We start from the raw sequence: 12,028 nt of genomic DNA, 5'->3' as shown, positions 1-12,028 counted from the left end.
TTTTTTAAAACCCTCTAAATCTAGGGAAAAGAAAATAATATTTGGCTTTGGGTTGACATCGTTTCAAGGATATTGAATTTTTTTCCCTCCCTTTTTTAGTTGGCTGGTATCATAGAGCAAAACCAAACAAAAGCTAAGATGGGTAAGGCTGAGTTTCTGAAAGGAACATGGTCTTAAACAACACGAAATGGCAATGCAATAAAAAATGTATTAAATGGGTTTATGAGGTCCTCCTGACTGTAGGCTCGATGTAATTGCACTGTAGAGTAAGTGTAGGTGTGTGATTTGACTTTAACCGCTATGGGCTCTGCTCAGTGGTGATAGGGGTTGTTACAGAAAGTGCAGATTCGCTGAGCACTCCCACCATAAAGAGAGGGCTTCATTAAGTCTCTTACAGTAAGTCAGCTTTCTCAAATCCTACAGTTTTCTTATTTAGCCTGAGAAATTTAACTTTTAATAATCAATGAATTAAAATGTTAGAGAATGCCCAAGGATCTAAGTTTAATAAAGGAGTTTCCCTGGGCCACTCCACCTAAAACCACATATTAGAAAAACTCCAGAATTTATTTGAATCAGCTGTCAGTAAAGTATTCGGTCTTAGAGAAGAAACAAGTGCTTCTGTCCTTGTATCTAGAATGCACCCTTCACCCCTGTGGGTACAATTCTGGCCTTTTGCCCTTGTGGAATTAAAGACCATCTCACTTAATAAAGAATTACCTCCCAGCCCCGAATCTACTTAGCTGTCGGTACAAAATAGATTATATTTTCCATGTTTAAAAACATATATTTTATGTATATTTTAAAGCCTTTTGTGCCTTCATTTATTTGACTTGCTAAAAAGGATTAAAAGCACAGGTTTGGGTAGGTCTCTGGAGATTTTCATCCTTTCTGGTTTTCTGCCTCTCTTTTCATTTCCCGGCCCTAAACTGTGAATTGCAGATCCTTTTTAGAATACATTTCAGATTTAAATTCTAAGGGATTCAAGAGTGTCTTTAATCCATGTAATGCATTTTTTTATTTTGTATGTTTCAAAATAAAAAAAAAATATTCAAGTATCATAAAACAAGGTAACTGGCCTGCAGAATTTGAATGCAGAGATAACAAATGAATTTGTGATATTTCCTAGGGGGTTTTAAGGCTTTTGGAAATTAGAAGATAAGGGATTTAAAAAGGTGGTATGCTCTGAGTTACCCTTGGACCTACCTCTATGGCCCTAACCACCACAGTCCAGAACTTGATAAAGGGAGTTATGTTTTGGACCCTTCCCAAGTGACTTCATTACTTAAAGTGCCAGGATGCCTCAGTGATTCATACTCCTGCTGTGTCATTGACTCCAAATATAACATCACCACCAGGTTCTGGAGCAAGCTCCTTGAAAATACTGATGGCTCCTTACAACCTGACCATTCCTACAACTAAAATTAAAATTTACCATCAAACCTCCCTGTTGAGAGGCTGAAAGTTTCCTCTAGATGTTCTCCCAGATAAGAGGCTTTCAGCATTTTTCCAGAAAACTCATCCAGCATAGTGCTACCTACCATAAAGTTAAGTTCCCTTTCACCTGGAAGCCTTCCCTGATGAGTCCAGGCTAGCTAAGGTGTCCCTGTCCCGTGCTCCCCGAATACTACACAGGTATGTTAAGCTTAGCAGACTTGTTTTGTGACTGCTTAACACAGCAGTCCATTTGCTCCACCTGGTCTGTAAGCTCTATTAGTGCAGAGGCTGTGTCTTGCTTGTTCTCCACAGTCACTCCCAAGACGATGCTTCAGAGATTGGCACATAGCAAGCACTAGGATAGTTATTTTTTTGAGTGAATGAATGGTGTAATCAAAATATTGTGCATTGCTGGGCCAGAAATTCCTTGCACTGCCCATCGAGAATGAAGTCTCTTTCTGGTGTTCCTAATGGTTAGAAATCTCAAGAAAAAGAAAACGTGAACTCTAAAAGACACTCTACAAAGCAAAAGCAAGTGGAGAGTACATTTAACACAGAGCAAGGAGTCACAGTATTAATGGAACGACTTAGCAGGGGAGGGTTGATTCTCTAAGGGAGGACCAACCTCCAGTGAATGAGATTGCTCTTTTTCAGCAGGGCAACAATGAGCAGCTTTCAATGATGAACTTACCTGCGTTCTGGAACTCCACCGAGGAAAATAGAACAAATCTCCCAAGTTGCTTTCTAACTTGTGATTCAACATGCAAGATACCTCTTGATTTCTTCCTTCCTTTCCCACTTCTCTCCTCCCTTCCTTATTATTTATTTACTTTTTTCTCTGCTTCCTTCCTTCCTTTCTCACTCCCTCCCCCCTTTCTTCTTTCTATAGCTGTTTCTGTTCTCCAAACATTCCCTGCTTCCAAGTTATAGAACTCTGCACATATAATCAAGAAAACATTTTAGAATGGCCAAGCAATTTTCCAACATAGAACATGGCTGGGCATGCTTGGTGTTTTGTGGCCTATAGAGGATGGGATGGTACACAGAATGAACAGTTGGCCAAGACACAGCTATTTCCTTTTTTTTTTTTTTTTTAAATCCACAGGATGCTACTGTTGCCCCGAACAATGTCTCTTAGGCAGTTTAAAAAGTCATCCTGGAACTGCCAGGTTTGCAAGGTGAGTGGTTAATTTAGAACCATTGTTACAAGCGTAGGACAGATAAAGTAGAAGGGATGGACAGCTATGATTTATAGTAGATACTCAGTGGTGATGTCTAGGGGTTAAAATGTACATATGTGTTACAGAGGTGTGGGAAGTGTTTTCCTCTACAATCAGCATAGTAATAAGCAAAACAGTGTAGTAAACTACAGCGATGCTTGGCTCCCCAGGGTCCAATTAGGAAGCGTGAGAAATGACTTGTAAAGTCTCTCCCCCCACTGATTTGCGGTGGATATAAGCTGACAATTCTCAGTGGAGTCCTAGCGAGTGGCCTGCGTACTCCCATCATACATCTGGGTACGTATGAACACCTTAAATTGGAATTCCAAACTCATTATGTCATGCTGTGTTCTTCCTTGGCAGGTGTGTTTCCTCACAGCAGTGTACAAGGGGAGATGTAAGGTGGGAGCACTTAAGCTGATTTTTTTCCCCCTGATGGAGGTGCTCCTTTAATTTAATACCTACAAATGACTTGTGATGATGAAAGACCACTGTGAGGCTGGAGTGACTGTAAGGGAAGTTGTTACTAAGGTTAATTTGTATCTTGCCTCTTCAGAAGTAGATGCGTCCTCCAGATAGATGGGATAATGGCTTTGCTTACGTGGCTGCTAACCAGTGTTTAGAAGTGACTGCTAATACTATCAAAACCTTTTCTTTGGTTTTATTTGAAGGATGTCAACGAGAAAAGTATATATGGTGTAAAATACACAGAAAAAGAAAATCAAGAAGTACAGAGAGCAGGAATACGAATTTCAGGTAAAAAAGAAAGAGAGCCACAGGCCAGGCTAAAATTCAAGTTTATACTTTGAGGGGCTATAAAAGGACATTTGTCAGGAGCTGAGACCGTCGATTCCTGGAAGAGTATATATTCTTTTTTACTCTAAGTAGTGCCACTTCCTTCAAGGGCTCTTGCTCCATACGATGTCTGTGAACCTAGAGCACAGCTCCCAAAGAAAGGACCTCCTTCCTGTCTACACCCAGCAATGCTCCTCACAGCACAATGCTACCCTCCGGCTAAATGGCACACTGATGCAGCACCAGAGCAAGCTCTGCTGGGGGTGCACTCTAAAGACCAGAGGGACGTGCATCAGCATTCTCTGTCCATTCCTGATCCTGGTCTTCTTACCCTTTGGGGGCATCATGCCAACATTTTCTGCTGCAAATCTCACTGAGCTCTTCTTAGGCAGCTTTATTCCTTTTAATTAAAGACAAGACTGTCAATTACTTAAACTTAATCCCCAAATGTAATTGTTACTTCGAAAGATTCTTTTTTCCCATAAAGCTCATAGAAGAGAAATATTTCCATCAAATTAAAATTTAGTGGGAGCTGGGATTTAAAAAAAAATATTCATCTTCAAATCCCTGCTGGCTCTAGAAATCTACATAGCACAGCAAAGCCTAAGTACAGGGAGATCACCAGGAAAATCTGACTAGTATAGGCAGAAACAGACTAGGAAAATAGGAAAAAGCATTAGCAAAGGGTCCCTGTACAAAAAATTCTCCTACCTTTAAACTGATGCTGTAAGATTTTTAGCCATTTAGCTTGAAGCTAAATGTAAATTCTGAGAGAGGTAACACTTCCAAGCCGCTGCTGGACGTTTAAATAATAGCGTGAATAAATTTCAGGTTTATTCTTGCTGGCAAATTTTAACAGGGAGAGAACCAGAATTGTTCAGGAAACACAGCAGAAGAGAGAGTGCAGAGCCGAGAAGAGTAAGGCACAGAAATGGATTCAACAGTGAGATATGCCTGTTACAGTTGGGTCTGAATCACTGTGTTGGCAGGTGAAGTATTGATTCTAGGTGAAGTACTGACACAGCCATCCTACTTGGTTCCCAGCCACTGAAGAAAATCAGGAGGAAGTCAGCCTGTTGTTCCCCATAAGGGAATCAGAGATGGTCATCAGGTATTAATGTCAGCTCTTAATGATCTTCATGTGTGTTAGGGCTTATGATTTTGCTGTAAACTTGTATTAACACTACTTTCCAAGTACTATCAGTAAAAGCAAAGCCCCTCTTTCCCCCCCCTACCTACTAGTGGGAAAGGAGAGATGTGTTTGAAAATGAAAACCTTTTCCGGGATGTGCTTTACACCTTTGACCAGAAAAAAGGGCAAGTTCTTTAGAGTGATGATATTGGATCAATCTGACAGGTGGAGGTGTGCATGATGAACATTCACTGTAAGTATGAGTGTGTGTGTGTGTGTGTGTATGGTGCGCACACATGTCACACAATAGAGAACATCATGATTTTTTTTTGTTTTTGCAGAACAACCTGCACCCCAGAATACTTTATTAAGACCTTATTGCTTACGTAATTAGAGACACTGATTGAGTTATACCAAATTTCCCTGTGCCTGGTTCCAGGTTACTCTGTGTAGAGCTTCCCTAAGCTGTTGAGAGCTAGGACACTGCTAGGTAGGGGCAGGACCCAGAGTGAGAAGAATGATATCTCCTAGGAGTTGTAGAGGGGGCAGTGGGCTTTGAGAGGGCCCTTGGAGTGAGCAAAGAGATCAGGAGTATAGCCTTAAGCCAGGGCCCAGGGGCAACATTCCCTGAGATGAGTCAAGCTCCAGCCCTCTCAAGAGTTTCCAGAACAAAGCTGGGTGGATATGGAGAGCAGCACTGTGGAGGGAGCAGGGGCATTGTCTCCAGGTGCTGCTGGAGCCAAGGGAGTTTCGAAGAGAGGCCCGGGTAGCAATAGGGTTTCTTGCATTATGGTGCGGGGGTGAATATCTCTAATGGGGGATTCATGTACCAAAGCTGGGGTGGAATAGCTGTCATCAGGCCTGGGGGCAATGGGTCTGCTGGGGTGACCACAGGAGGCAAGGAGAGCCAACTCTTGTCCACACCCCACTTGAAACAACTGCATTCATGCAGGATGAGGCAGGGAGTCTCCTCCAATGGAGATGGGGTCATTTTTAAGCTGAGGTATGGATGCTCCCCCAATTCCTTAGTGTGGACGAACTTTCGGGCATTTAATGTAATTTTTGCTGGACTACAATTTAATGGTTTCGTGATACAGAAACGAAATAGTAGAGTGAATAGATTTTTCTACTATTTATTTATATATTTACTTAGAATGCACAATTTACATTAAATTCTGTAAGCTTACTATGATGATACCGACGAAAAACAATAAACGATGTGTTTTATTTGGGCTTGGGATACTTCTGTATTTAAATTTGCTAGCAGTGGGCATTTCAGATATTCCGAGGATCTGTAATACGTCAAACTATAATGAAGCCAACACTGAACTTGTAGCTACCTAATATCCAGGCAATCTGATACAAGTATGTCTCTAAGTATTAACAGTTTTAAAAATTATGAGAAGTATGTGTATCAGAGTATGATTGTTTTAAATTCAATGTGCTTTCTTTCTAGGAACTTGAAGCTCTCTTTTGTATATTATTTGAAAAACCACTCTGAGCTTGTAGGCATGAAAAATATAATTTCTTTCCCATTTCACAGTTGGAAAAACTGAATTAAAGAGAACAATGCTAGTAATTATCCATGATTAATAGAGGTGTGTATGTAAATCAGCCTGAATAAGTGTGTGAAATTAGATGTGCAGATGCCAGATAGCTCTGCTCATGTTTTTAAAGATGAATGCTTTCATATAAATCTCTGTGTGAGCTGGGCATGCATCTCTGTGTTGATATGCCTGGAAACAGACTTTGTAAGAGTGTATGGACATTAAGGTAAAAGTATTATGTACTATAAACATTATAATACATAAAAAATTAGATGAGTGTTTAAAATTCACTAGAGCTATCTAATGAACACAAATGCATACATAATGGTTATTTATAATGCACTATAGATTTATATTTGTGTCTGGATGCCAAGAGGTGTAGACTGGAATTTGGGTGTACTTTGATGATTAAAAAGTGTGGAAGAAGGTGCATGTTAGTTTCTTAGGGTTGTGGGGATTAATTGAGTTAATACATACAAAACCCCTCAGAACTCTGTACATGAGAAGCCCACTCTCTATGTCAGCTATTGTTATTTACTATTGTTATTATTATATGAGATGGAACCGCTGTTATAATAAGGAGCTGAAAAGAGGCATTTTCTCATTGATACCTGGGATAACATCCTACAGAAAATAAATTAAGCTGTAGAGATTACCTAGTTATCTTTCTACAGAAAGCATTGATTTTAGGATTTTTCTGCCAGTTTCCTTCCATCCCAATGGAGTCTGATCTGAGAGTGCCTGGTGAGGGCAGGTATATGGCCTCCTCCTACTGGAGATGGAAGCTAGCTAGCTGTTCTGACACTGGTCTCCCTTCAGGAGGAAACATGCCAGGTGGACATCAGATTTCTGCAAGCTTGGTTTGTTTGTGGGTTGGATTTTAATTTTTTTTTAAACTTTAATTTTGGGAGGTTTTGTTTTGTTTTCTGAGAAAGCTTTAGACAGCTGTATTAATCATGCAAACCCAGCCATGTGCAATGTGTTTTATCAATGGAAAAACAGGAATTGAATGGCAAGCAGCTGTGAACAAACCCAGTGCAAAGCCTGAACCTGGAAGATAATCTCAACATTTCCCAAACCCACTCGCCACACGGGGTTAGTGAATGGAAAGGCTGTTCACTTGGGATAAATAATCAGATGGGAGGCAAGCAAGTGAGACACATTCCGGGGTTATTAATTTTTTTTTAAAGTTGCAGTGGTGGAAGAAGGATGGGCTGATTGAGCCCAGAGAGTCCCACACTCAAGGGGATTCCTCACTTGAGGGTGATAAAAACAACACAATGGTAGTTTGTCCTTGTCCTTTCTCTTCTTTTACTTCATTTTAACTTTTGGATGCTGGTTTTATCACCTCATTTTGAACCTTCAGTCCTTCTAAATGTGAAAGCATCTCTAGGTGCCCTCCCTATGAAAAGCTATGCAAAAGTAAACTTATGGGGAGGAGACAAGAGCAGTATTATCACTTCCCAGGACTCAGAGGCCTCAGGAAAAAAGTTCCCTCAATCACTTAGAGCTGACTCTTTCCTCATTTTACAATTCAGTGGATTTTCTGCAGTGATATAGTCAGGGGTACTTATGCAAATATATGCAATTCAGGACTCATTTCAGAATAAATAAACCTAAATTAAAATTAATGGAGAAAAACACCTATCAGAAACAGATCAAGGATGTAACACTATTTTATTTATTTATGTATATCTTTTAGATTAAGAAGCAGGGAAGCACATTGATTTTTTTTTTTTTTTTGTCTTGTTTTTGGCCGAATAGGAAAGGACATTTGAAAATTTCTGATTGGCCACAGACAATACGAATTATCCTTTGGTGTAATTCCAGTATTATTATTATCATTGCAGAAAATCAAGCAATATGATGAAGGAAACCCAGGAGAAATACATTTGATTTATTGAGCCTTGTTTTTGTTTAATCACAGCTTGAAGGGGTTTAGGACTGCATTCCTGCTGCGACTCTGATGTTTATCCCCAGTCAGCTTGATGAGCCATGTAGCGTGGGGGTGGGGGCGGGGAGACCCTCCAATGAAAGATATTAACAATAAAGCAGCTGAAATTAAACATGTATTTCTATTACTGGAACACAGGAAGAAAAGTTCTCTTTTTTATGATGGGTGGACGGCAAAGGATCTTTGGAACTTTCTTGTATTTTCAAAACACCTTAAGGAAATTAATAGGTTCAAAATCCTTCAGGCCATTTGCATCAACTAGCTGCTCATAGGCACGTTGGCATTTCAGGATTGAAATGTAGGGTTCTACCTAGATGATGACAATATACAGTATTTAATTAAATGAAGGTGTTTTGTGCTAGAAATATGCCCAAAGTAAGGTAAGCATGCTTTTCATAGATATTCTGCTACTCCAGTAGCACTAAAAAAGAGTTAAGGATCGTGTATGTTAATATTTGTTCTAACAGAAAACTGCATTTCACATGGGTTACCCTCTTTATTAGGCAGAAGAGAAAAAAAAGGATTTGATTTCGACAAAGTTAAAGTTTTCATAAGAAGCAGGGAACTTAAGAGGGCATTATCTTTCTCTACCAACCTCACACATCGGCTCTCCCAAGTCTCCATGAACAGCTTTCCAATTTCTACCAGCAGAAGCCCAAAGTATTAGTAGTCAAATAAATTATATTCTCTAGAACTATTGGATCTAAAGAAGCTATCTACAGTCTATCTACAACATAACATCAAACTAGGGTCATTCTCCAATCAACAATTCAGTTTGTGGGAAAATATCAAGTTCAACAAAATCCAACATGCTCCTTTTCTTGTCCGGGGTGTTTTTCTATATTCAACAGCTGTCCTTTGTGAATCGTGACTGACTTCATTTTGTTCCATGTTATATACATCATAAAGCATGATCAGATAAATATTTGAGTTTGGGGCTGCAGAACTGCTCTACACAGAAGCATATTACAAGGTACAAAGCTCATCTTGGGTGGAGCATGACCTCTTTGAAAATGTCCGTTGGGACAAATGTGTATGTATGCGTTTGTCACATCAAGATATTTGCAAGATGGCAGCATGATAAAATGGTGTCAATCTCTGCAGCAACACTAGAAGATAAATGTCTTAAAATAATTGTGGCATGTCAGGAATTCAAAATGGGATATTTTCCATGAACACTAAGTCTCATGTCAAGTCTAAAAAACAGGCACATTTTAAGTCTTATTTTTAGTAGCTGAGATGAAAAACAGATTTCATTAATGTTTTAAGGAACAATTTTATTTAACAGAGTTCTTTAAAAATAGTTTGGACCCTTCTTAAAATTTAAGAATAACTTTTTTATTAAGCTGTCTAGTTGATCCTTGAAACCCTGCAATCCTCATTGCAAATATAATTAAAATAAGTTTGCATATATGTGAATACATACATATGCAAAATATCACATTACTGACACTGAATATCCTCACCCAATTCTGGCCTAATTTTTAGTTTGGATGAGTATTAATGATACATGATCTATCTTCAAACTTATAAAACAGCAGCTTTCTACCTTTAATTCTGAGCACACTTCTTTTATGGTGTATACAATAATCTCGTTTAATTGGATTTATTTTTTCCACACTAGGCCCCGCATGGCCTACTTTCCATTTTTTCTCAGGTCTTTGAATGTTATTTGCAAATCACTTTTCTGGAATTTAATTTCAATGGTAGGTTGGTTTCATTTCAGATTTTTTGTATTGTTTTAATTTTATTTGCCAATTTGCCTTTAAATAGCCTTAAGCTGGAAGGCTGGGGCTGCAACTTGCATCTAAATGTGATGTAGGAGGCGAAATTTAATTTGAGTGTGTAGAAAGTTTTGTATAAAGGAACAAAGACTATTTTTTCATTTGTGTTTTCTAAAATACTTATATTTAAAAGGAAAAGCCCTTGAATTGGCCAAGATTTTAAGAAATATTAATGTCATAATCTGGTTGAGTTTAAACTTTGACAGCAATAGATCGATTCATTTTTATAATATCAATGACTTCAGATTCAAATTGTATAAGCCTCCAAACGTGAGGGTGGTCAGTTAGAGGATTCATATTTTTATGAGCTACAGAAAATAACTGGCTGTGTTCCAAACATGTGAGTTCACAGTTACCTGTCATACATATTAATTGAAGAGAAAATTGCTTTCTGAGCTTGGTATCATCTCTCCAGCAACTGACCAACTTAAGTCAGATGACAGATCTGTTACATGCCTATCAACCTGTATAGGATAATTGATTGACTTTCTTTTGAAGGTTTAAAGAAAAAAAAAAGATATCTATTGTATGTGAATTTTGGGAATATGTATCCCTTGTTGTGTGTCTTGCACATTATAGATGATGGAGAATGACCCTGCAACAGAACTACAGTCATAAAAATCATACTGACCTTGAATGGGATGGGGGATTGTGGGTGAAACACGCTCTAAAGGGGAAAAATAGTAAGCATCATGATCTCTTTCTATATTTATATCTACCTATATGTATATATAATAACTATTCAGATAATTATAAAACAGACGAATTTCCATGCTTATAAGATTATATCTCCCGTAAGGCATTTGTCTGTTCTTTCAGCGAACACTAAAGTATCAGAAAGCTATTAGTAAAATTTTAAATCTAAAGCCTTTTAAAAAAATTTAGCTAGAGTAGGAAACAACATTTTATTGTGGTAACCCTCAAACAGGATCCTACCCTACATGGACAAAACTGAGTACCAAAATTACAGATTTTTTGCAGGGCTAGGTTGAAGATATTTAAATTAGTAGTGATCACATTCAGTCATGCGACTTAGTCCTGGTTCTGGTCTCTTTAACTCATGACAGATGGACCCATGATAGCTAAGGATGCCTTTCCTTTCCCTGAGCCCTACAGCTCATATCGGCTTTATCCAAGTATGTGGAAAATTTATTTTGGGAAATACTAATTCAACTTTTCCCTCAGGTCTTTACTTCCATATTACGAATACCAGTGTAAGAGTAATGCCAAGGAAATAAGTAAATTGGCATGATATAATTTTATTTTGTCTTTTCTTTCATACCACCCTCTTGTGATAATAGAATCTCACCTGAAATTTGTTTTTTTTTTTTTTCTTTTTTTTTTTCACCTGAAATTTGATCAACCAATCAAATTTACTTGATAATACATCCTGTTGAGTAAGAAGTGTTCTTTTGAACCCTTGGGTTTTAGCTTATGTGTCCCTCACATTCCCATCCCCTAGCTACCGATCATAAATTGAATGTGCACGCAGAGCTCAGGCTTTAAGGTATCCTCTATTTATCTTATCAAAACCCCAGGTTTAACTCTAAATCCTCCTCTGAGGCTCTTTCAGAGAGGCAGAATGGTGTATTATGGATAGGTGGTATTACCTACTGCCCTGAAACCCTATAAGGCAATATAATTAGCACATACTTTATATCCCCCCTAGCTTTTTGGTTAAATAAGTATTAATAAATTGAAATAAATCAAAATCAAAATCATATTCAAATTTGATCTGCCTGCCATCTTGTACCACAAATTTAGAAAGAGTGGATTTTGCCTGGAATTTGGGCACTCAATACATCTGGATGCCAAGAAAACCCTTGCAGAGTGAGGTTTTCTCTAGCTTGGCTGAAAGTTCTAGCTTAAATGCCAAAGTTTCCTAAGTGCATTAAGATGGAACAGGTCAATAATAGCACAGTGAACAATTGTGTCTTAGTTACACAAGTGTCAAGTAGAAAAATGGTTTAAACCTCCATTGGTTATTTGGTATTAAGTTTCCAGCTTTGAAAATAAATAGCTAAACTGCTTTCAGCATTTATGTAGCAGTTGGAGACTACTGTCCCATACAATACTCTATCTACCGTATTTTATTTTTATTATTACTATTATTATTCAGACGGTTTAAATGACTCAGCTTAATATTTTCTCATCACACTGTTC

The 12,028-nt window shown here is 38.2% G+C and overlaps 1 protein-coding gene across 2 annotated transcripts in view; it reads right to left on the bottom strand.

The window, feature by feature from the left end:
* LOC121500641 (limbic system associated membrane protein) overlaps positions 1–12,028 on the bottom strand; it is a 650,912-nt gene that overhangs the window by 22,557 nt on the left and 616,327 nt on the right. The window contains exon 7 of one of the 2 annotated variants that reach the window (XM_041772536.1): positions 10,497–10,532. The exons of the other annotated variant lie outside the window; for it this stretch is intronic. Coding sequence (XP_041628470.1) covers positions 10,497–10,532 — 36 coding nt within the window. The remainder of the gene's footprint in view (positions 1–10,496; positions 10,533–12,028) is intronic. 2 annotated transcript variants of the gene reach the window in all.

Source organism: Vulpes lagopus, chromosome 1, assembly GCF_018345385.1.
Source record: "Vulpes lagopus strain Blue_001 chromosome 1, ASM1834538v1, whole genome shotgun sequence".
Classification (NCBI taxonomy): Eukaryota; Metazoa; Chordata; class Mammalia; order Carnivora; family Canidae; genus Vulpes; species Vulpes lagopus.
This window is presented reverse-complemented; position numbering and strand designations above follow the sequence as displayed.